Source organism: Citrus clementina, unplaced genomic scaffold (genome assembly GCF_000493195.1).
Source record: "Citrus clementina cultivar Clemenules unplaced genomic scaffold, Citrus_clementina_v1.0 scaffold_3, whole genome shotgun sequence".
NCBI lineage: Eukaryota > Viridiplantae > Streptophyta > Magnoliopsida > Sapindales > Rutaceae > Citrus > Citrus x clementina.
Genome location: NW_006262339.1, coordinates 41,746,439 through 41,770,822, shown reverse-complemented (window position 1 = coordinate 41,770,822; position 24,384 = coordinate 41,746,439). Strand labels below are relative to the sequence as shown.

Genomic DNA, 24,384 nt, shown 5'->3' with positions numbered 1-24,384 from the left:
ATCTAATATTAAAATAATTTTGCTACCAATTAAATTTAAAATTGAATAAAATTTAAATAAATTAATTGTTTAAATAAAGCTAAAATAATACATTTAAAGTTTCAAAATATAACACATCGAGACTAATTATTCAAATAAAGCTACAATAATACGTTCAAAGTTTCAAAATATAACACACCAAGCTTAATTGTTCAAATAAAGTTACAATAATACGTTAATATAACACCGAAATTAATTGTTCAAATAAAGCCACAATTAATTGAAATGACGAAGTTTTGGAAACCAAACACAGTCTGATCCTTCACCAGGGCTGTTGCGCCTGTCGAAAAGTGGTGATTACGGAACCATCTACAATAGGAACCAGGAGAAGCCGTACGGGTGGCGATCTTGAAGGTTGTGATAGTGAAATTGTTCAACTGGAACCAGTGAATGTGAAGTGGCTCGATGGACTTGGGAAAGAAGATGGCTTGCTCTCGCCGGAATCGCGCGGCCGATGTCCTTTAAATCCGTGTCGAGAGTGTATCCAACCAGTATTGAGTGTTGCTAGTGTGTGACGGCGGAGAAGCTTAGGGTTTTTTGTTTGCAAATTGTTGGTGACTTGACGTTATGTTACTTTGCTTTTGCTAGTGCGTGTGACTTTGCTTTTATTTTGTTTTACAATTTTTACAAGTTATATTTGTATATTTGATTATTTAATTATTTTATATTTTATATTATTATTGGGTAATGGCTAAGATATGTTATAGTACTTAGTAACTATGTAATGTCACATTTATAATTTTTTAATTAAATTTATAATAATTTTTTAATTATATATATATATATATATTTTTTTTTTTTAAATTTTTTTTTTTTTATGGATTCACCGATTTCTGCAGATTTACAGAAGTAAATCTATATCCAATCCATTGACTACGAATTTTTAAATTTTCAATCCATATTCAATCCACGAATCGAATTTATACGGATCAAATTCAGCGAATTGGATGAATTGAGCGGATCGAATTAGATTTTGAACACCCCTACGAAACCCCCATGTAATTGTTTCGCTTCTGCTTAATAATGATAACAATTAAGACTTTTAGAGCAAGTGGTCGAAACGACATCGTATTTTCCGTGTGTACATTTTGTTCATGCTAAAACTTAAAAACCACAACAAACGAGATGCGACTATGCGAGTTCCAGACGACACAGCATTGAAAACTCGATGGCATTCAGCAATGCACCGACGGAGCTGATAAACTGTCACAAACGAACCATCGAGGTAGATGAAGAACAAAAGCAGAATCAATTCCTTCAGTGGGCTCGCTTAATACTCCCATGGCTAACCCCAGGGGAGCTCGCCAACGTATCTCTTACATGCAGAACCTTTTCCCAAATCTCCAAATCCATCACTCTCTCCCGCTCTCTCGATGCCTCCAGGTCCGTCGAGAATTTCCCGATCCCATTTCACAATGCCGTCGACAAAACCCCCTACGCCTACTTCATTTACACCCCATCACAGATAATCCCTCCTCCTTGTCCTGCCCAATTCCCACCACGCCAATTTTGGGCCTCCACCAATGCTGCTGCTGATGCTGAATCAAACTCTTCTCTGAGTCCACTCGGGTTTGACTCAGTGAGTCTTGTCTGCGAGTCAGACGAAAGTGAATCTGGGTGCGACTGTGAAGAGTGTTTTGAGGTGGGACTTGGTGATGGGGTATTTGGGTGTCCGTGTTTTTCGGGTCTGGAGGATGTGGGCATAGTGAGTGAGTGCGGACCGAGTTGCGGGTGCGGGTCTGAGTGCGGGAATCGGTTGACTCAGAGAGGAATATCGGTGAGATTGAAGATTGTGAGGAGTGTGAATAAAGGGTGGGGTTTATATGCCGATCAATTCATAAAGCAAGGGCAATTCATCTGTGAGTACGCAGGTATCGGCAAAATGGAAATGTATGTTGGCATTTTTGTAATATTTGTTTAGAGTTTTTGATGCTTGTGATTTTAATTATACATATGCCTAGTTGCATCTGCTTGATGATTATTTGATACAGTAAGACTTATTATTAGATTTAGCGCGTGCCGTTGTTGGAATTATATTTCTGCTGTGTTACGGTAGTATGGAATCATAAGTTCATAGTTTTAGAATGGGATTGTGCGGATGAAGGAATTACATTTGTTTATTTATTTTGACCAAGAAGAAGACCACCTTCAGTTCGTACAATTCTAGTTCAATGGCAGTATTATCGAATCCCATGTTTCAAATCTTATAGTTTTTATCCCTTATTATTTGGATTAATTTTGCCTAATTGGTAGGCAAATTTTGTTCGTCTAATACAGCTTATATTTTACATCTGCTACGTGGTAGAATAGAGTCTATAACCACTATGTTTTGCATCTACCATAGGGCTGTTTAGCTTGCCGTTAGCCATATCTTCCAGTTCTTATGACTACCATTATATAGCTGCTTACTTTTCCTGAGTTATAGCTTTGACTCTCTATTGTATTTTCTCCATTCAACTAGCCATTGTTGGGCACTTTGGGTGATGTTTTTGATCTTTCTTTCCATTCTTCCCACATCACGGGGTTTATGAAACATTATGGTAATAACTGATTGCTTTGAATTGGTCTAGTGTGTAAAACATTTTCATTTACTTGGATATTTAAGAAATAATTATTGTTTGTTTCTGTGGACATTTGTTAGAAATTGTCTTAGTTGATGTTTGCTTGAATAGGTGAACTTTTGACCACAAAAGAAGCAAGGCGGCGGCAACAAATCTATGATGGACTTGCATCGAGTCCCGGAAATTCCTCTGCTCTTTTGGTCATAAGGGAGCACCTTCCATCTGGAAAGGCTTGTTTGAGGATGAACATTGATGCCACAATAATTGGAAACATTGCCCGATTTATTAATCATTCTTGCGATGGTGGTGACCTGTCAACAACACTGGTGAGAAGCTCAGGATCTATACTTCCTCGCCTCTGCTTCTTGGCTTCAAAAGACATAAAAGAAGGTGAAGAGCTTGCTTTTAGCTACGGGGAAATTAGGGCCAGGCCAAAGGGCCTACCATGTTACTGTGGCAGCACTTCTTGTTTTGGAATCTTGCCTTCAGAGAATACTTGAATCTATCTATTGCAAGATTTACCCCAAGTTCACCCTACTCTATATGTTTAACGAGAAGAATTATCTTGTGTCTTCTTGGACCAGTATATATTTTTCTTAATCTTTGAGACCCAATTTTGGAATGCAATGTTGCAAATTAAAAATGATGTGTAGTGAAGTTGCGTAGGGATGTCGAGGAGGAGTGAAAGTTAAAAAGGGTGAGTGCAAAATGCATTACTGGAAGTGTCTGGAACTTCTGTTACTGTTAGCATTAGCAAGCTTGGAGTTGGAGGTGAAGCATCCCACACGCCACGGGCAGCACAAATATTGTGCCTTCTCATCAAGACAACCCAGCCTTCTTCATGTATCATGATTCATGTTCCAAACTAATAACCTTAAATATTAACATCATTATTTTATTTTTCAAATTTTCTCATCTTAAACCTGTAATTAATTAATTAATTAAACCCATAACCCACCCACCGACACCTCCTTTGCCCGTGCCCATCACACTCTCAGGCTCTTCCCATTTCCATCTCTCCCTCCCTCACCAACCATAATGTCCCTCTCTTGTTTCTGATATCATAATTACATTTTAAAGATAATTAGCTAGATACACGTTTTGTAGAGGAAAAAAAATATATATAAAAACAAACTATAATTAATTAATATATATCATGGACAATAGCACAAAGATTTAATCTCGTCAATACGAAGATATATAAGTTCTTTGATTTATTCATAAATAGCCATTTATGTAGTTTATACCATACAAAATTACTGTTAAATATCGATGGTATGATAGTATTAGCCTATACCTCAATTTAATTACACTGGCATGATACGATTGCTCACCTTATAGAGCATTATCAACATACATGACACCATCACACAAAGTATTTATCAACTTAACATCACACGATGATGTTATAGATTATAACATTAGCAATATTGGTCATTACATTATTCGTGTGTGTGTGTATATCCACATTTATATGGAATTTACAAAAATGGGTTGCAATGGTCATACATATTCTTTTTTTTTAAAACAAAAACGAAAAAGATAAAGAAGCTTACCACATTCACCATGCTACCCATCACGAAACTAACGTGCCCAGCGTCATAATTTCTCACATATAAGTAACAACTCCACCACCTTTCCGTTTTGAACAAACTCTGAGCCTAACCCACCCCAGAAAATGGCTGAGCAACAGCCCGACCCCATATCCGAACCCCGTCGAAGGGGCGCTGGAAAACGTGCCACCACCGCGCCCTCGCCAGAGGCCGAGCCCATGTCAGCACCTGCACCAGCAGCTCCATGTGGGGCATGCAAGTTCTTGAGGAGAAAGTGCGTTAGTGGGTGCATCTTTGCACCCCACTTTGGCTCAGACCAGGGAGCCGCCCGGTTCGCTGCCGTGCACAAAGTCTTTGGTGCTAGCAATGTATCCAAGCTCTTGCTACACATTCCGGTGAACCGGCGGCAAGATGCTGTGGTTACTATATCTTACGAGGCCCAGGCCCGCCTCTCCGACCCGGTTTACGGTTGTGTTTCCACCATTCTTGCTCTGCAGCAACAGGTTTTAATTTGCCGATAGTAATTAATTTTGTTTCTAAGCCAAATGCTCGTTTCAGTTACAAAAATTAATTAATTATTACTATTATTTTATTTATATAAGAGTAGATTAACTACCAATTCTTGCGCGTACCGCTTCATGAGAAATGTCACATAAAAGGTGACAAAATTCTGGTAAAAATAAGGGCGTTAATTGAAATTTGATCAATTACTTTGAACATTTTACATTTTAGCATTACAGATTTTCTTTTATTTTATTTTAGCCCTTTAAAGTCTGTAATTTATTCTTCTAGCCCCCATTGAACCAAAAACTGCAATAAGAAAAGCAATTGATATTATAAATATTAAATTGCAGGTGGCCTCCCTGCAAGCAGAGCTAACAATGGTGCAAAATCAACTTTTAAACAGCAGGTTTGCGATGGCAAACGCTCTCCAAACATCACAGCAACCGCAACAGCCGCAACATGTTGCATTACTGCATCAACAGCAACAGCAGCCTGCTTACTCAAACAGCTCCTCGGCCTCCACAAACTTCATCAACATGAGCAACCTTACTTCCAACTTCGACTTTGCAGCTGAGACAGTGCTATCTTGCCACAGCATGGAGCCTCTTCATGAACTTTCAAGGCCTGCCCACGACGACGAAGATGATGAAGAAGAGAGTCAGATTCCAATCATGTTTACTAATGATCATCATCAGATACTTCACAATCACAGGAGAACAAATTAACTTCCGTTTTATGTTCAGGGTTTCTTGATTTTTCTTTAGTTTTCTCTTAATAATTAACAGTTTAAGTGATTTTACAGTACATGTTATATACTTTTTATGGAGTCATAGTAATCAAATACATAGAAAGCACTGGCCTTGCCGATGCTAGATTGTACGATCTTTAAGCAGTTCTTTTATATACAGTCCTGGTCCATCACTATGCCCAATTAATTGGATTGCAAGACCTCACAGTCCCACTCGCAGCAGCCTGTCCCCGAGTCATGTTGGAGGAAATTAACGAAATAACATAAAAAAATTACACAGTAGGAAATTAGCGTACAAGCAATTGTGATACGGATGTATTAGATAGAGGACTAAACACACAACAACATACAATGAAACAAAAAAGATTACAAATTTATCGGGGTCAACTCTGATTAGCGTAGCTAAATTGACCCCAAAAGGTGAAGAATTTAGATATAATAAATTATGAAGAAATTTACATTTTATACAAACTAAGAAGGGAAGTTGAACTCTTTCCAACTAAAGGAGGCAGTGTTGAATCTTAAATCCAAGTTGGTGTTGGATCAAAAATAAAATAGATTTAATAAAGCCCAAAGAAATTTAATCTCAATAAGGCCCATTTAATAAATTTTCTCTCAATTAAGCCCACGAAGTGGTGGACAAATCACCTAGAATGATTCTCCTAAGTAATAAGACTTCAAAGCCCAAAAGATGTTGAGGTTCTAGGCTCTTATCGTAGGACAAACCTCTTAAATTTAAAGGCTCCTATAATCTCAAGGTCTTAGTAAAAATAACCTAAAGATAAAACGTTTTTTTCCTTTAATCTATAGATAAGTTTGTATATCCATATGTCAATCAACATGCGTACTAAAAAATAAGTGTTGTCAAATGTCACAAGAGCAATGACATTTGTCATCAAAATAGCTAAGACTTAAGTCAAATCCGTTTGGTCGACAAATATGTCTTTCATTCTCACTAAAATGTAAGAAAAAAAATAGACTCAAAAAGTAAAAAGTCTAACTTTCTCTCTCTAATCTTTCTCCTTCTAAATTTATATTTCCAAAAGTCTGGTGACTGATTTGACTGTCGAAAGGTTATATTAATAAAAATCAATATGTAAATTTATATTATTAAGCTAAAATTCCACATAATATACTGAATTTTAAATTTAATCAATGTAAATATAAAATTAAAATTTCAACATCAATTCTATACAAATTCTCGATTTTAAGTATGAAATATATAAATCCATAAAAAATAACCACAAATGCCATGAAAATTTCATGGGTGTGCGGCTGCGGCTCACGGGTGAAAGGAAAATGGGTGTGCGGCTACTGCCCATGGGTGAAAGAGAAATAGTTTAGAAGGTTAGATTTTGCGACTGCTGCTCACAGATGAAAAAGAAATAGTTTGGGTTTCCTTTAAGTTAGGTTTCCTTTAGGTTAGGTTATGAGTTGCAACTTGCACACACCACACATGACATGTTTGCACTCTATATTTATTTTATTTATATACTTTTAGATTTAATTATTTTTTTAATTAAAATTGTATTAAAAAAATTATAGATTTGGCAGATATTCATGTGAGTATCCATCGGATATGTACCTAATACTAAATCCACCTACAACATAGTGCGAATTTCAATTCCTAATATCAAACCCGCTCACAACCCGCAACGGACTGGTGTGAATGGATTTACGGGTTTGCGAATATCATTATCGTCCCTGATGGTTTTCATTAAATGACAGGAGTGCTGAGCTAAGCATTTGAGAAAATGAGGAATTTGCAAATATGGACAAAAATGCATCCATAATATCAAATTCCTCAATATACTCATACTCTCTGTAGAATTTTGCGGGTGGTGTACTGGTGTTTGACATATTGCTGCACTACATGCTTTCCAATGAGAGAACATGTGAAGGATGCAAGACGATTTTGGAAAGGAGTTTTGGCCAAGGTCAATTTCGATAAATACATAGGTGTCCTACTTGTGTGTGGCGTGGGGACCATATGTATATTTTTCCTCAGCCCACTGACTAAAACGAATTGAATTAATATCAATATAAAATAAAATAAAAATGCGTGGAAAAATTTGTAACTTTATCGTTAAACATTAAAATTAAAAAAAGAAAAATTGGTGCTCACTGCTCAGCCAACCCCGGCCCCGGCCCATTATTGTCATGTTAACTCGCATGCAGCATCCTCACAAGGTTTTGCCCAGATCTCTTCTTTCTCTAGAAGCTTCTTCTCTCATTCTCCCCCCTCCCCCCCTCTGCAAAAGCCGCTTCTCAGTTTTGCTCTCTAAAACGCCACTATGTCAACACCGGCGAAGAAGCGGCTGATGCGGGACTTCAAGCGCCTCCAGCAAGATCCACCCGCCGGAATCAGCGGGGCCCCTCAAGACAACAACATCATGTTATGGAACGCCGTTATTTTTGGGTATTTGTTTTAATTAACCTTTGTTTTTGTCTTGTAACTTTTCTGGTTTATGTTTTGATTTTCTTGTTTGTTTTTCATTTGGTGATGTTTCGTAGGCCTGATGATACTCCCTGGGACGGAGGTGGGTATTTGATTATCTTTGATTTTTACAAAATATTTATGCTTTTAATTTTACTTTCATTCAGCTGTAAAAATGTAAAACTTTTGTTAAGCTGAATTATTGGTTTTGCCTAATATTTGATTGTAGCTTATTTTTGTTGAATTTTTGTTACCTAATCGTGGACAATCTGCTTCTGTAATTAATTATATGTTAGGTTGTATGTTATGGTATACTTGCTTTGATTTACATTGTAGGCTTAAAATAAAGACTCCCACTAAACCTGAACCACCATTAAGTAACATGATTGCCTATGACTTATCATATTTCGTTATAGCGTCTCTTTTTCTTGAAAGTTATAGGTTTTTGCAAGTGTTGTTTTAGCTATTTCTTGAACTTTTCTAGGTACGTTCAAGTTGACTCTTCAGTTTACAGAGGATTATCCGAATAAACCTCCAACAGTTCGGTTCGTTTCACGGATGTTTCATCCAAATAGTACGTCATTATCTTATTTTTAAATTTTGTTGCTAATGTTTTATTGATGATAAGTTTCTTGCTATTATTCTTTCTTTGAATTTTGCTGATTATTGTGCTATAGGGATTCTATGGCTCATGGTCTTGATAACGATTGATTTTGATTTCTGACTCTTTACCTATGGTTTGATCAGTCTATGCGGATGGAAGTATCTGCCTGGATATATTACAAAATCAGTGGAGTCCTATATATGATGTTGCAGCTATACTGACCTCCATCCAGGTGAAACTTCGTTTTGACTTTTCTTGTTCATTCCTGTCTATTGGAAAGAGATTCTGTTTCTTGTTTATCATTGATTGAAATTGGATGTTTTCACTGTGCTTAATTTCTTATAATTAATGCCTGATTATCGAGAACTTGCAAGAAAATTGTGCTTTTGCATCAAAGAAAGAAGATACTAATGATATGACTGGTAACTTGTTTTGTCCTTTTGTTTCGTGTATATGTAATTCCTCCCATTTTAAGGAAATGAGGAGATAGTTTGAATGGTATACTCAACTAAGTCAAACATATGATATTATTGGCTAAATATATCTAAGAGTATCTGAACCTAATAAGATCTTAGTGCTCATGACGTCCGAAAGCATCTGTCGGCTTACATTTCTGTACCGTGAAGGCCTTTTTGCATCATTATGTATATTTTTTTGTTATATTAAACAAAGTTAAAAAGTGAATCTTCCATGTTTGAGACGATCATCAATATCCAATTTTCAAAAAAGTGTTGTTGTACGTACCATATCTAATACTTACTAAAATGCATTGGAACATTTCCATATTTGCCTTGTGATGACAAGGATTGCATTGTTTGGTTTTCAGGATATTTTATCCTGTTTTGCTATGTCGATGTTAGTTAGTACACATGTTTTCATTAAATTGAAATGTTCCTTAGTACCAGGTTTCATTGATTCTGTCACCATATGTTGGCCCCCTGTATTATCTTCCCCATTATTTCAAAACTTTATTTTTTTTGGTGTAATTGGTTAGTCAATTGCTTTCAAATATGTTATGTATGCACTTGCCAACTTGGTTTTCAAATGATATTTAGTACAAATGATGGTTGATCTTGAAGCAAATGAGCTTGTGAGATTCGCAGTGGTTGTATTTATGATTCTAACATGACACTACTTATATGTCTTTACCAGTCGCTGCTTTGTGATCCAAATCCAAACTCCCCTGCAAATTCTGAAGCAGCTCGGCTGTTTAGTGAGAATAAACGAGAGTACAACCGAAGAGTGCGTGAAATAGTGGAGCAAAGCTGGACAGCCGACTAAAAGTCCAATGAAAGCACCGGCCGGTTATGCTGTAGAAATAAAAGATGAAAACTGGGGCTGGTGTGGCTGGTTTGTTCAATAGTCGTGTACTCCGTAATCAATCTGATTTCAGGTGCATTGTTATTAGAGAATCTCTTCAGATTCTTCCTCCCAGATAGCTCTGGTTGAACCTCTTGTTAATTTCTCAACATTTCCATCTTCTTCTTTTCAACATCTTTCATGTAACTGTAATTTATCTGTAGCATTTGTATAGGGGTATTATTGCTGCAGTGAATCAGTGATGTATGTCTTAAGACAACCTCAGAGGAGCTCTTTTTCATTGGAATTATTTAGTCGGATTTTTGGATGTTGTGAACGGCCATCTTGCATTGTATTTTTATGGTGATTGCTTATTCTGTTGAAGCCCTTTTTTCTCCATTACTGTTGGAATGTATTATAACCTCCCTCTTTTTTATCTATGTTTTTCAATATGCTTGAGCTTGACAATGTCCGCATTGCTGGAGGTGAAACCTTGTAATTATATTCTCTGAAATAGGGATGAAGGGAGGCAATTAAGTTAGGAGGTGGCTACAGGACCATACTTGATGGGATGCAGGACGTAACTTAACAGGCATTGGCAGTTAGGCAGCTAGCTTTTTGTCTCTCCTCTTCAACTGTTAACCTTGTGGTGATGATTGTCACCAAATTTACGTAGGCGGGGCAAGAGAAGAGTGATAGAAAATGTTTTGAGGCGCGAATCGGTTGTTGCTAGGCTATGAGCGAACAGGATGAGCGTAGGACCCTAAAGTGTTTTTGCTTGCAATCAGGCCTGTGCTATAATAAATTAATACATGCATACATACATGCAAGGAATAAAAAAATTAAAAAACATTGCCACTTGGCAGCCAAACAGTTGGAAAAAAAGAAAAAGAACTTGGAGCTCCTTAAACGATTAAAAAATTATGAAATAAAATAATACTTATTTTACTAATATAGGTCAGATAACAATAAAAAAATAGTTTTAAGTTTAATAATATCGGTATCATGTTAACGGTAGGTGTTTTGTATTTATTAATTCATTAATTATATGATTCTTAGGGTTGTTAATGATCTCAAATTTTATATTTATTACCCTCGATTTCAAGTTTAATGGTTCCCATAACAAGTTAACAATAGATGTTTCATATTTATTGGTCTATTTAATTGTATAATTGTCAGTGTTGCAAGTTAATGATCCCTAATTTAATGTTCATTACCCTCAGTTTCAAGTTTTTTTAGTTTCAAATTTAATGGTTCTAATATCAAGTTAATAATAGTGTTTCATGTTTATTGACTCATTAATTACATGATTTTCAGGGTTGCAAGTTTATGATCTTGAGTTTCATGTGTATTGCCCTCAGTTTCAAATTCTTTGTGGTTTCAAGTTTAATGGTCACAATATCAAGTTAACGGTAGGTGTTTCATGTTTATTGGTCTATTAATTGCATGATTTTCAGGGTTGTAAGTTAATGATCCCAAATTTCATGTTCATTGCTCTCAGCTTCAAGTTACTTTAGTTTCAAGTTTAATGATCCTAATATCAATATTAATGGTAGTTGTTTTATATTTATTGGTTCATGATGTGTATGATTTTTAGGATCTCAAGTTTTATGTTCATTACCCTATGTTTCAAGTTACTTTATTTTTAAGTTTAATGGTCATAATATCAAGATTAATCGTAGTTGTTTCATATATTATTGGTACATGATTTGTATGATTCTTGAGATTGCAAGTTTATGATCACAAGTTTCATATTCGTTGTCTAAAGTTTCAAGTTATTTTGGTTTCAAGTTTAATGGTTATAATATCAATATTAATGGTAGTTGTTTCATATTTATTAGTTCAAAGTTTCAAGTTGCCAGTTTTACATGTTTTCATTTCTTGTAAATTTTTTTATTATTTAACACTAAGATGAATCTCAACCATTGGATCTACTCCATTTAATCTAACGATAATTTTTTATGCATGCATGTATGAGATACATGCATGTACTGTAACTGCCCCCATCAGACCATTATAGATGATGTCAAGCCAAAATGAAAGACCAGAAAATTCTGCATTTATTCGAGGGTTAATATGGGAAAGAAATTTTCAAAATAAGGTGTGTATTTATTTATGGGTCGTCGAGAGGAGAGGGATAATATTATAGAATTAAAATTTAGTAGCATAAGAATCTGAACGTTGGGGCCAGTGAAGGGTGAGAAAAGTTTCCGAACTGGATGCGAACCCCAATTCGGATTAAATTAAATTGAAGAGTTTCAGATACTTTATCCTCTCCACTCCCATGCAAGATATTTCAGCATTACAAACAATTACTGGTAAAATGGATGATTCTTAAAAAATAAAGTAATTTGGTGGTGGTGGCGGCGGTTAATTTCTTTCGAAATACATAACAAAATTACGTGGCCCTTGCGGTAAATGACATAAAACAATTTGAAGTTTGAACAGCTCAGATCCCACGACGCGTAATAAATAAAAAGTAGAAGGCGGCTGTGACTAGAGTGTGTGCGTGGGACTCACAAATCACAATCACAATTCACAAACCAAAACTAGCTGGCGGTGTTGCACAGGTTATGCCTATTGCCTGGGCCTATTGCTATGTCATGGCAACTCGTATGCAGCAACAAAGTCTTCTTTAGATTAGATTTTTGCTCAGATCCCTCTTTTCTCTAGAACTTTCCTCTCTCGTTCTCTCTCTGTAGAACACGACGTCGCCATGTCAACACCGGCGAAGAAGCGGCTGATGCGGGACTTCAAGCGCCTCCAGCAAGATCCACCCGCCGGCATCAGCGGTGCCCCTCAAGACAACAACATCATGTTGTGGAACGCCGTTATTTTTGGGTACACTTTCTTTTCTTCCTTTTCTTCTTTTTTGTACTTCTTTTGGTTTTTGTTTTGATTTTTTTTTCCTTTTTCGTGGTGTTTTGCAGGCCCGATGATACTCCCTGGGACGGAGGTGGGAATTTTATTGTCTTTTTACTTTATAGAAATAATTTTATGCTTTTGATTTCATTTTTCACTCAGCTTTTGCTTGTTAGGTTTCGTTCATTAGTTTTAATGTATAATTAAGCGAAAGCTTTGATGAGCTGACTTTTTTATTTTGCCTGTAACTAAGCTGATTCTGTGTATAGAACATGGTTGAATTCCTATGGTTCTTGGCTTGTGTTGTATTTGCTGTTGTGGGTCATAACTTGTATATATTGTTACAATTTAATTACCTTGTCCATGTTTGTGTTAGTGGTTTTTTTTTTTTTTTTTTTCCGGTTTGATGTTGAGAAAATTCGATCACCTCTTTTTTTTTTCTTTTTTTTTTCTTTTTTTTTTGTCATCATCTTTGATCAGAAGGACTGTCAATATGAGCAGAATGAGCTATCTTGTAAACGATGCTTTCACGTTCCAATTATGTAAATGGTGTTTTTGATGGAATTTTAATTGCCGAAGTGGCTTTAGATCGATTGCTGCATGATGGTGGACAATCTGCTTTAGTAAATAATTATACCTCTGTTTCTATATCGTGCTATCCTTGCTTTCAGTCGCATTTGAGGCCTAAATACTCCTACTTAACAAAAATGATTGCTTATGCCTTATCCTTTGTCTTTACAGTTGAAATATTTAGGTTTTTGCATTTGTCATCTAAGCATTTTCTTGAATTTCTTCAGGTACGTTCAAGTTGACTCTACAATTCACAGAGGATTATCCAAATAAACCCCCAACAGTTCGTTTCGTCTCACGGATGTTTCATCCAAATAGTATGTTATTTGTAAATTATTTTTCTATTTATTTATTAATTATATTTTTCTTGTTATTGTTCTCTTTGAATTTTGGTGATAAATGATATGTTGCTTGTTATTATATTGCACATGGTCTTCGTAATGATTGACTCTGATTTCTGACTTGTGCCTATGGTTTGTTCAGTCTATGCAGATGGAAGTATTTGTTTGGATATTTTACAAAATCAGTGGAGTCCTATATATGATGTTGCAGCTATACTGACCTCTATTCAGGTGCAAATTTGTTTGACTTTTCTTTCATTTTTCTTGATTGTGGGAAAAGGATTCTATTTCTTGTTAATCATTGATTGATATTGGATGTTTTCTGCCTGCGTAATTTCTTATAATTAATGTTGGTTATTGAAAGAAAATTGCTTTTTTGCTTTGAAGGGGGAAAAAGAAAAGAGAATAGACAATATGACTAACACATTTTTTAAGGTTTCCCCTGTTAAATGTTTCCTGTTTCCCCCTTTTCCGTATTTTTGTTATGTTTCCTGTTTCCCCCTTTCTTCTTTTTATAAGTCCTTCTACTTAATTGAAATGTGGAGATAGTTTGAATTGGCAACTGAATCACACCCATGATATTAGTGGCTAAAAGCTTTTCAGATTGTCTTACCCTGACGCAATTCCAAGTGCTTATGAGGTCAACAAGCCTGCACTGTGAAGGCATTTTTTTTGCATCATTATATATGTTTTCATATATTAACTGAACATAAATGTGAATCTTCCATGTTTTAAGACAATCTTCGAAATAGAAAATCTGCTGGTTTGCATAGACCAAAGTCCCTGTTTCATCAAATGATGACTTCATATTATTTGGTTTGCCTACTGTGTTCCTTTGTATCTTTTATGTGCATAAGAAAGACTAATTGCACGGTGTTTCTCTTTTGTTTTCTTCCCAACATATCTTGCTTCTCTTTTATCTGTGATTTTATGACCTGGTCACTTTATTATTTGATGTTTAAGTTTATGGTCTGAAATACGACACATAAATATTACTGTTTGATGCATTGATATGAATGATTTTAAGTATTTTCCATTAAAGAAATTTGAGGAATCTATAGTCAGTTGTCTCATCTGAAAAATGCTGTAAACAAACTGATTTTTGAGATTTAGTATCAAACATGCGGCTGTTTTCAAGTGTTTCTATGGACTAGACAAAACAAGGCTGGAATTCTAGTTATCTAATTTTTAATCCACGCGAAAGCTAACATAAAACTGTGATATAGAGCACTTTTTACTGTACATAGACGAACCTGTAAAATTTCATGCTCATTCCTAAACTCATGTGCATGGGGTCAAAATCGTACAATGACAAGTATCCCAGGTAGTATTACTGTTGGCACTCTTAATCTGGAATCTTTTTTTTTTTTTTGTTTTTGGTGGGAGAAGACATGATATTGTACTTACCATATTTAACTTGACTTAAAATGCAATGGAAAGTTTTCAAATTTGTCTTTTGACTTAAAATGCAAATGAAAAGTTTTCAAATTTGTCTTTCTCATAACAATGATGGCATTGTGGAGTATTTGTTATGATTTTGGCATTTTCTTTTATCTTTTTGATCTTTGTTGATGGTAGCTGGTAATCAGAATACATGCTTATTCAAACTGAAATTATCCTTGTTACCAGGTTGTGCTGGTTTTTTTTTCCCCTCCCCCCCCCCCCCTCCCTCTCTCCCCCTCTGACTCACTCACTCACTCACAACATGATGGAATCTTGCATCAGCTTCTTCATCAATATTTCAAACATTTATAGTTTGGTTATAATGTGTTCTTTAAAATAATTGGTTAATAATATAGCTTTCAAATATGCTATGTTTGCACTTGACAATTTGGTTTTTGCATGAGATTTCATGTGAGTTATGGTTGATCCTAAAATAAATGAGCTTGGGGGGTTGTCAGTGGATGTACAAGATGATGCTAACCCGATGCTACTTATGTCTTTATCAGTCTCTGCTTTGTGATCCAAATCCAAACTCTCCTGCAAACTCTGAAGCAGCTCGGCTGTTCAGTGAGAATAAGAGAGAGTACAACCGAAGAGTGCGGGAAATAGTGGAGCAGAGCTGGACAGCAGACTAAAAGCCTAATAAAAGCACTCTGGTTCTGAAGTGACGATGTTCCCTGGATTTGTCCAATAGTGGTGTCCTTCATAAATGTGATTTCAGGTGCATTGTTATCAGAGTTAGAGGATTTCTTTGGATGATTTGTAGACAGCTCTGGTTGAACCTCTTGCTAATTTCTCAATTTTTTTTTTAAATTATACTTTTGAAACATTTTTCATCTAACTGTAATTTATTTGTAGCATTTGTATAGGAGTACAATGATGTCTTAAAGACAATCTTCAACTCTCAAAAGAGGAAAACAGAGGAGCTCTTACTCACTGGAATTATTTTGTGGGATTTTTGAATGTTGTGAATGGCCGTCTTTTAGTAACTCTTATTTTGCATTGTGTTTTATGGTGATTATTTTTTCACCAAATTCCCTTTCTCCATTACAACCTCATTTTCCTTTTACCTCCCTTTTGGAGTTTCCTCGAGCTTGAGCATGTCGACATCCATGGACATGAAACCTCGAAACATTATTATTTGAAGAGGAAAAATGAAATATAAAGGTGATCAAGAGGATGACAACTGACATAGAGGACCACGAATTATGGGGGCCATGAGCTAGGAAAGCGATTGCATAGAAAAATTGAACAGATGCGATTAAGACTTGGGATAAAATCCTGTCTTAATCTAATTAGTGAATGGAGACTTCTTGTTCTGGCAATATCTGATACGCTCATTGCATTGTAAGTTGGATGGAATATTAATGGCTGAAGATGGATCTCTGAATTCCGTTAGGTTGACGATATCTTACTAAACCTGTAGGGTTTTACTGAATGTTATTCAAATAGAGACTGATCTTGAAACTTGAATTTTGACAGGCCACACCTACGGCTAAACGATTTTGAGGTTGTAAATTGTAAAAATTTGAGATTCAACCCGGATCCCAGAAAGAAGCAAAACGTTCGAAAGTGAACAACCATCTCCTGCCAAAACATTGGGCTTAGATATGTGTATACAATAACATAGAAAAAGCTTGTACATCATTACTTTTAGCTGCACCTTACAATAGTAAAGAAAGAGTAATGGACGCAGACAACATATCCCCTTTGATCATCATTGTGGAAAAATATTAAACAAATGCATAGATGATTTGACTGGGATACGGGACCTGCAACCATTGATCTATAATCCAGGATATGTGCTAGGATCCAACCATGGAGAACTGGAAACAAGATGTTTAGCATAACAAGAGACAGCTAGCTTTTGGTCTCTCTGAAAAATGTCATCTTCAACTGTAACTTTAGAGTTGTTTGTCGCAAAAATTACATGGAAGGAAAGAGGTAGGAGTGATAGAAAATGTTCAGGCACAATTGTCATCAAGCCACGTACAGCATGTCCTGCATTTCAAATTTTTTGTTTCAAATCAGTAGGCACAATGTAAAGCGAAGATCGAAGACCAGAAACTCAACATTTACTGGAGAGTTTGTAGGAAATAAGATGTGTATTTATATCAAAAGATTTGTTAACAGGTTTATATTTAGCAGTGTAAGGACCTGAATGTTGCAACTAATGAAAGGAAAGGTGTTGGTGTGATGGCCATGGAGGTGAGATTGGAGACCCTTCACTGCTCTGAGAATGCCATGCATCCTGAACTTGAGCAGCAAACTGCAAATTCCATAGCACGTCCTCAACTGAAGGTCTCTCTGCTGGGTTCTTAAGCAGACACCTGACACAGACTTCCATCATTGTCTTCAGTGACTCATCCAAACATGCCTTGTTAACTGCTGGATCAACCATGCTCCGTCGTGCTGATTCATCAGCAGTAATGACAGCTTGTAACTACAGAAAGTCAAAGGTATGCTGTCATGAGTAACCAGCTAGTAATCATGAAGAGGTTTCGGTCTATGTTAACATGACATAGTTGTAAGCCACCAGATTAAGGATGCAAAGAAGAGAAACATTCAAGTTTTAGCAGTAGAGTTGGCATAAATCTAGAAGAGCCCGAGTAGATGCAATTTTAGAACACAAATCCTAGGGTGTTACTGTGTTAGCTGTGCACCAAAGAGTGATCAAATTTCCACGGCATTCTGAACTCTTCACATGATGACTGAGAAAGAAGAATGGATATGAAAGATTTTTGAAAGAAAGTAATGTAAACAAGCAGAACCATTACCTGATTTTTCAGAAGATCCACTTCTTTCCTGGATTTTAATGGCCTCCCAACAATAATTTCTAGTAAAATTAATCCAAAGTCATAAATGTCAATCTTATCTTCAAGTTTCCCCCTGCCAAATAAGAGAGTGTAGAGAGAACAGTTCTTACATCAATTTAAATCAGAATGAATTTGTTTTGGTAGAATTGTATGACTAGAAAATTCTAAGAGCAGAAACTAGAGGAAATTTGAAGATTGTCATCACTTATTTTCTCATAGCAGTAGATATTCATGCAGCATGATTTATTAGTGCATGATCTTATACGTTTATACCCAACATATTCTTTTTAGCAATTTTAGTTGCCCGTTAAGGCTTCCTTTTTAGTTTTTCCTTTTATTTTTTAGGGATATTATCATTTTCCCACTAAAGGTATTCTGACACATCATGTCAGTACCATGGTTTGGTAAAACTATCAATTTACCATCAAACGTTTAAACTGTTAGCATTTTCCCACCATTCCGTTAAAACTCAATTAATATGTAACAGAAAATTTATAAAATGTCAATTTTACCCTGGAGCGTAAAAGACTATGTAATTAACCTTTTATGAATTTTATAATTAAATCATCATTTGTTGTTCTTCCTTCTTAAAGGACAAAAATTACCCTTTATAAATTTTGTAAAATTGACCGTGTGGTGCTAGGTACTTCATAAATTGATTTAATTTTTAAAGGGCAAATTTATTTATTAAATTGACGAGCTAAAGACAATTTATTATACTACTAAAACTCAATTTATGAAAGGGCAAAAAAAAAAAAAAGTGCAAAAGAAGCAATTTAATCTTTGATATGATGATAATAATTTTACACAAAAAATTAAATAAATAAATTTGCCCTTTAAAAATTAAATAAATTAAATCAATTTATGAATTACCTAACACCACACGGTCAATTTTACAAAATTCATAAAGGGTAATTTTTGTCCTTTAAGAAGGAAGAACAATAAATGATGATTTAATTACAAAATTCATAAAAAGTTAATTACATGGTCTTTTATGCTCCAGGGGTAAAATTGACCTTTTAGAAAATTTTCATTACATATTAACTGAGTTTTAACGGAATGGTGAGAAAATGCTAACAGTTTAAATGTTTGGTGGTAAATTGATAGTTTTACTAAACCGTGGTACTGACATGATGTGTCAGAATACCTTTGGTGGAAAAATGATAATATCCCTATTTTTTAATATTTCTAATGAACTGCAACAACATTTGTCAGACTATTGAAGCAATTACCTACCTTGCACTATTTGTAGGATTTATGGATCCAGAATAAGGGGTTACATGACCAACCTGCACAGATGAAGCAAGCTACAAATCAACTGAAAAGTGCATGGCACTGGAAAAGATGGACAGAATGATGAAAAGGAAGATTCTCTCCTTTTTACCTTCTCGGCATTTTCTGCTAATAAAGGCAGGTTATAACTGCTAATTTTTGCAACAAGGTTCTGATCTAGTAGAATGTCTGTTATTTTCAAATTATTTGAAAATACACCAGGCACAATCCCTGTATGTAAAAATTGTATGCCCCTTGCCACCCCTATTGCAGCTGATATACGTTGTGTCCAAGTAAGTGATTGCCAGGCATGCCCTTCTGCATAAAAGTATCTAAGACTTTGAAACCAGCCAGAACATAAAGGCATAATTTGATTAACTGGATATAACAACAAGTCAGGATGGAGGACATAAAATAGTAATTTCTTGTGATTACTATGGAACATGATTCCGATTCGGTCTTTTCTTGATGACTTTGAACAATATATTTTAAAAACCACGAATTATTCTCTTTAAGTAAATTAATTACTTGCAGGAAACTGAACTATCTAGACTGATTGATTACTTTATTCAATGACTACACGCAGGATCAAGGTTAAAAAATTCACAGCTACTTTTGAAGACCCCATAAAGCCGGCTTATAGAGCAGAGGAGTACAAAAGAGTGGCTTTAATTACTTTATATCCTCCACCCTGAGAAACGAATTAAAGATTTTCATGAATTACCAGATATCCAGCTCCTTAGTGTGCCGTTTGGAACGTATTCGAAGATGAGAAATATTCTGCTAACACTTGAATCATCAAAGTAGCATTCAAAGCAGTGTCCAAGAGCACTGACTAAATGACAATGTCTGAGTTTTGATATCAGCTCTATATGGTGCATGAAGTTTCGAGTGCTGTGGCTTTTTTTCATTTTAAGGCACCTAATGGCAATGAAGGTACCATTCTTCAGGCGACCCCTGTACATCTGCAAGCATGAAATATGTGAGGTGTAGAGAAATGCTGGACCAACTTTTCCTTTTCCGTTCTTTGAACGGATCACGCAAAGGGAAAATACAAATTGTCAGAACTGTCATACTGTGCATCATTGCGACATGAAAGTAGGCATCATATATATATTGTACCAGAGTAGCATACCTGCCCTTTAGAACCTTCACCCATGAAAGCAGAGGTGTCGAAGTTGTTTGTAGCTTCCTCAAGCTCTTCCAAGGAAAAGGTTCGATAAGCTGGAAGACCAAGTGCTCCCAACTTCATTGTTTGAGAAATATACCCTTCAGGGGGCACAAACGATCATATGGTCAATTTTAATATAGCTTAAAACTTGGACAACAATTTAACAGTTCAAGAATATTATTAACTGGCTTTAAGACAAGAACACAATCATCACTCGATTTCTTGCAACTGACTGGTCAATAATTTCTATGTGAGGGCTTCAAGTTGGATGATCAAAATAGAGTATTCAAAGACAACCTTTCAATTAAAACTTACGGTCCTATGTCCTAAAAATGCAACACTACATTGTGTGTGGACACATGCATAAATACATTAAAGCTTGCACAATGCATGACTCCAGTAGCAGCTTTGAGGTGTGCCCAGATTCATGCTTGATTTCAACAGAAACACAGAATGGGAATTACTTGGCAGGGGGATTAAGGGGAGATGAAGCCTTACTTGCATCTGAGAGGAACTTCGAGGTGTACCCAGTTGAAGCATTTTCTTGAATTACTCTTGTTGGAGTCTTCTTCATTGTTTGCTTGGACTTAGTTCTCCTAACAAGCAAGAAAGCAATCACAAAAAGTGAGATTCCCCCAATAATTCCTCCTATTATACTCAACGCAAGAACTGCTTTGGAAACTTGTTTCTGCTTCTTTTGCAGAGGTAAAATTCCCACTGCCAAAGCCTCATTCTGACAAAAGGAAAGCGGGTGTTGATTTTCATTTCCAGCTGCTAGACAATTTCTAGCATACAGGACAACCCTGTTTTTAGAACCTGCAAGTAGACAATCCGGCAACTGTCCAGTCAGCAGATTTGATGACAAGTCCACAAATCCAAGTTCGGGATTGCAAGAAAGATCATCGAAAAGCTTCCCCGTGAGTTTGTTATCAGCAATATTCAAATAAGTAATAGAAGGTAAGGATAAAAGTGCTTGAGGGAATGGTCCAACAAATCTATTAGATGAGAGATCTAGCCGCTGAAGCTGATAATAGGAACTCACTTCAGCAGGAATGGCAGACCTGAACTTGTTTTTGCTCAGTATCATTGTAACCAACTTTTTGCCAACTTTAGGAAACTGAGGTCCCAAAGCATTATTTTCCAAGTCAAGTACTTGAAGGTAAGTCAAACCACTGAAGTCAGGAACTTCTCCGTAAAAGTGATTGTTTGAAAGCGCAAGAACTCTAAGATTCTCCAAGTAACTAAACGAATCAGGCAAAGTCCCATTGAACATATTATTCCTCAAGCTCAAAACAGCCAAAATCGGTAATGAACCCAACCAATCTGGAACCCGACCAGCAAGCATGTTTTCATCAAGTATGAGTGTTTGAAGGCTAGTTAAAATTGAAAGCTCCTGAGGTACAGAACCATTCAGGAAATTTGAGCTCATATTAAGTATTTCCAGTGACGATAAACGTGAAATTTTACCAGACAAGGGACCCCATAGACCTAGAGAAACCAGCCTGAGGACTTTCAAGTCCGGAAGCTTAACAAGAGTCGTCACAAAGGAATCCATGGAAAAGCTTAGAGGCAACGTAGGAGCTCTCTTGTTGCCGACTATATGCAGCTGGGTTATGCTCTCTTCGTAGCATACTACAGTTAAAGACGAGGTTGGTTCTGTATTGCAGAACTCAGTGGTGATATTCCAGCTGCTTAAAACAGTTGGATTGTTTAAAAGCCCTTGAATCCTCAAAAGGGTCTGAGCCTGAGAAGACTGCAGTTGCTCCGAATGATTGACCTGAAGCAAAATGTAAGCAAGCACCAGAAGTGCACACTGACTGAATCTGGATGCTCTTGCCATCAATGCATACAAAAAGGAACACTAGAGAAAATCACAAAGGGATTCTAGAGCTTTTAAAAATCCGCTGGGATAACAGAGTGATGCCTCTAGCTTCTCAATTACAGAAGCGCCAGCTCCCAAGATCAACAGAAACTCTGCAAATATTATACAAATTACAGATAATTTATCAATCGACATTATCATAACTAAAAACTTCTAAAGGATCATAAGGAGCTTACCTCTTGAGAGACTGATTGAACAAAAAAGCCAGCTAATTTCCAACAATATACCTTAAAGACTTTAGAAAGGTCACTTGAAACTAACTTTGAACACATAAATTCTAACTTCAAAACGAATTAATTCCTTGCCTAACTCATGAAGAAATCCCCTCACAAAATAGAACAAAACTTCTACCATAGAAACCAAAGCCCAGTTAATTCAGATCATCACTTCAAATAAAATAAAAAAAAATCTCAAGTCATAATCTCTTCATATTTCTTGACTATCCACTTCGGGGGGAAAAAAGAAAAGAAGAAGAAGAAAAAAGCAAAAATTTAGCAACCATACATTCAATGCACAGACACTGTAAATCTCACTGACACACAAAGAAGCTCAATTTCAGTTTCTGTTCACAAGCCAAGACATTTTATTGACACGGGTTCATAAGAAAATTGCAAACACAATGACTGAATGACAAAACACTTCCCACTAGCCGACACTCTCTTGAACACCATACTTATCATGACAGCAAAACTAATGCTCTCTTAATTTTTGCTTTCTTAAAAAACAAAGGGAAAAAAAAAAGCGAAAAAAAAAAAGAAAAGATTCTTGCTGACGGGGGGAACCCTTTATTCTTCACTTGCTGCTTTCTCGCTGCATGCAGCGAATTTTTTGGTTATAAAATTTGGAATTTTGAAAATGATTTTATAATAAAATTTAAATGAACCGAACAGAATTTTTAAGGTAATACAAATTGTAAGCTTTGGCATCACTTTCGTTGCGGGGTGGGCTTTGGCTTTCTCTGGTTTTGTCCCTTTGAAACGTGGGACCCACTTTTATGTTCCGTCCGTTGCTTTTGGCGCCTTTGCTTCTTTTCTGAACAGTTAAATTGTTCGCCTCTCATTTCATTTTGACAATTCGATTTGATTCCTTACATTTTTCATTTCACGTTGAATTTAAAGTTTTTTTTTTTCTCAGGAGGCCGTGATAACTGATAACATCACCCTTTTGCACATCAATTGATGATAAAATAATAATAATAATAATAATAATAATAATAATAAGTTGATGAATCCAACACTCATGCAATTTGAGAAGCATGTTGGAAATATTCAGGAGGGTCTCTAATTTATTATATTATTATTATTTTGATAAGAAAGTGTTCACCCTGTAACTACCAAATTTTCTCTTACATAGTATTCATCATTTATTTTCTTAGATATATGTGTGTATGTGTGGGTACTTTTTTTTTTTTTTTTAATATTGATTACAGTATCAAATTTCTATATTGACAAATAATCCTCACAGATGAAAAATTACAAAAGAAAAAAAGAATGAATGTTTTAGCCCCCACAAAAATAACTGCTGCCCTCTCAACCAGGCTGCCAAAAGCCGAGTGGCGTGTGTGGGTTGCACCTAAGGTTTCCCCCTATAAATGATACAGACATTGAAACTTGGGTTGCACGGCAAAACCACATACACATAGCTCGTCCTTTATTAAGGAAGAAAAAAAATAGTTGTCACTTCAAGGGGGACTCACTTGTCAACAATGTTGTGTTGTACTTTAGCAATGGATGTCCCATTTTTCATTATTTCTTCCTAATAAAGCAATCGATAACAGAATATTAAATAACGCAATAATATTCTTGTAACCGAGTAGTTGAGGGTGATGGCATTTCTCAACTAAAGTATTAAATTTTAAAATATCTTGTAACATATACACTACTCATACTGTCATACATATATATATATGTTTTTTTCAATCTAAATATCTATATTTTGTAAAATAAAGACTTGTAAGATTGGCAAATCAACACGAACTCATTAAGATATAAAAATATCCAAATTAGATAATAATTATTTAAGGGTATATAATTATCGATCGTCGTAACTTAACTTTTCTCAAATATAAAACCCAAATAATCCAAATTTTATTAGAAACCCCCCCCCCCAAAAAAAATCATAAGCTAGTACTAAATGTTTATCGTTAATTTATTTGTGGGTAATTTTCTTAAGTATTTTTAAGCAATCAATTAGTGAGAAAAACACTTGGGATTTCTTTTTCTTTAAAAATAAAGTTAATAAGTTGTTGAAAACCGCCTTAATTGAAAATGAAGCTAAGGTGT

General features: G+C 35.6%; 5 protein-coding genes across 7 annotated transcripts; 4 read left to right on the top strand and 1 right to left on the bottom strand.

Moving 5' to 3' along the window:
* The first annotated feature begins 1,170 nt into the window (after positions 1–1,170).
* Positions 1,171–3,428, top strand: LOC18050184 (histone-lysine N-methyltransferase SUVR3). Its single transcript, XM_006443430.2, has 2 exons — positions 1,171–1,910; positions 2,712–3,428. Exons 1-2 carry the CDS (start codon positions 1,208–1,210, stop codon positions 3,098–3,100), a joined length of 1,092 nt encoding a protein of 363 aa, XP_006443493.1. The 5' UTR covers positions 1,171–1,207; the 3' UTR covers positions 3,101–3,428.
* A 745-nt stretch (positions 3,429–4,173) lies between these two features.
* LOC18050183 (LOB domain-containing protein 20) lies at positions 4,174–5,539 on the top strand. Its single transcript, XM_006443429.2, has 2 exons — positions 4,174–4,656; positions 5,008–5,539. The coding sequence occupies exons 1-2, from the start codon at positions 4,279–4,281 to the stop codon at positions 5,380–5,382; spliced, it is 753 nt and encodes a 250-aa protein (XP_006443492.1). The 5' UTR covers positions 4,174–4,278; the 3' UTR covers positions 5,383–5,539.
* A 1,961-nt stretch (positions 5,540–7,500) lies between these two features.
* Positions 7,501–10,142, top strand: LOC18050182 (ubiquitin-conjugating enzyme E2 2). The gene is made up of 5 exons (XM_006443428.2): positions 7,501–7,824; positions 7,920–7,945; positions 8,327–8,416; positions 8,590–8,678; positions 9,599–10,142. Exons 1-5 carry the CDS (start codon positions 7,700–7,702, stop codon positions 9,725–9,727), a joined length of 459 nt encoding a protein of 152 aa, XP_006443491.1. The 5' UTR covers positions 7,501–7,699; the 3' UTR covers positions 9,728–10,142.
* Positions 10,143–12,257: 2,115 nt separating this feature from the next.
* On the top strand, positions 12,258–15,950 carry LOC18047202 (ubiquitin-conjugating enzyme E2 2). 3 transcript variants are annotated; one of them, XR_002906560.1, is made up of 6 exons: positions 12,258–12,586; positions 12,676–12,701; positions 13,405–13,494; positions 13,661–13,749; positions 15,468–15,736; positions 15,820–15,950. XR_002906560.1 is itself a non-coding variant. In XM_006443426.2 (5 exons), the coding sequence occupies exons 1-5, from the start codon at positions 12,462–12,464 to the stop codon at positions 15,594–15,596; spliced, it is 459 nt and encodes a 152-aa protein (XP_006443489.1). In that variant the 5' UTR covers positions 12,258–12,461; the 3' UTR covers positions 15,597–15,947. The 3 variants fall into 3 exon arrangements, 1 of the variants encoding a protein (XP_006443489.1); XR_002906561.1 differs by having other exon boundaries at positions 15,468–15,682; positions 15,820–15,947; XM_006443426.2 differs by having other exon boundaries at positions 15,468–15,947.
* A 96-nt stretch (positions 15,951–16,046) lies between these two features.
* On the bottom strand, positions 16,047–23,056 carry LOC18047201 (probable inactive leucine-rich repeat receptor-like protein kinase At3g03770). Its single transcript, XM_006443423.2, has 9 exons — positions 22,279–23,056; positions 20,719–22,194; positions 20,185–20,318; positions 19,774–20,014; positions 19,162–19,367; positions 19,014–19,066; positions 17,739–17,850; positions 17,119–17,404; positions 16,047–16,962 (listed from the first exon to the last, which is right to left on the bottom strand). Exons 2-8 carry the CDS (start codon positions 22,058–22,060, stop codon positions 17,132–17,134), a joined length of 2,361 nt encoding a protein of 786 aa, XP_006443486.1. The 5' UTR covers positions 22,061–22,194; positions 22,279–23,056; the 3' UTR covers positions 16,047–16,962; positions 17,119–17,131.
* Positions 23,057–24,384: the final 1,328 nt, after the last annotated feature.

Excerpts from the sequence above, each read along its gene's own strand:
- LOC18050182 (XM_006443428.2), top strand. The coding sequence starts at position 7,700 with ATGTCAACACCGGCGAAGAAGCGGCTGATGCGGGACTTCAAGCGCCTC. Across the intron at positions 7,825-7,919 it reads TGGAACGCCGTTATTTTTGG|GCCTGATGATACTCCCTGGG; the intron begins GTATTTGTTTTA and ends GATGTTTCGTAG. Across the intron at positions 7,946-8,326 it reads TGATACTCCCTGGGACGGAG|GTACGTTCAAGTTGACTCTT; the intron begins GTGGGTATTTGA and ends GAACTTTTCTAG.
- LOC18047202 (XM_006443426.2), top strand. The coding sequence starts at position 12,462 with ATGTCAACACCGGCGAAGAAGCGGCTGATGCGGGACTTCAAGCGCCTC. Across the intron at positions 12,702-13,404 it reads TGATACTCCCTGGGACGGAG|GTACGTTCAAGTTGACTCTA; the intron begins GTGGGAATTTTA and ends GAATTTCTTCAG. Across the intron at positions 13,495-13,660 it reads ACGGATGTTTCATCCAAATA|TCTATGCAGATGGAAGTATT; the intron begins GTATGTTATTTG and ends TGGTTTGTTCAG.
- LOC18050183 (XM_006443429.2), top strand. The coding sequence starts at position 4,279 with ATGGCTGAGCAACAGCCCGACCCCATATCCGAACCCCGTCGAAGGGGC. Across the intron at positions 4,657-5,007 it reads TTCTTGCTCTGCAGCAACAG|GTGGCCTCCCTGCAAGCAGA; the intron begins GTTTTAATTTGC and ends ATTAAATTGCAG.
- LOC18050184 (XM_006443430.2), top strand. The coding sequence starts at position 1,208 with ATGGCATTCAGCAATGCACCGACGGAGCTGATAAACTGTCACAAACGA. Across the intron at positions 1,911-2,711 it reads ATTCATCTGTGAGTACGCAG|GTGAACTTTTGACCACAAAA; the intron begins GTATCGGCAAAA and ends TTGCTTGAATAG.
- LOC18047201 (XM_006443423.2), bottom strand. The coding sequence starts at position 22,060 with ATGGCAAGAGCATCCAGATTCAGTCAGTGTGCACTTCTGGTGCTTGCT. Across the intron at positions 19,368-19,773 it reads ACTAAGGAGCTGGATATCTG|AAGGGCATGCCTGGCAATCA; the intron begins GTAATTCATGAA and ends ACTTTTATGCAG. Across the intron at positions 17,851-19,013 it reads AATCCTACAAATAGTGCAAG|GGGGAAACTTGAAGATAAGA; the intron begins GTAGGTAATTGC and ends CTTATTTGGCAG.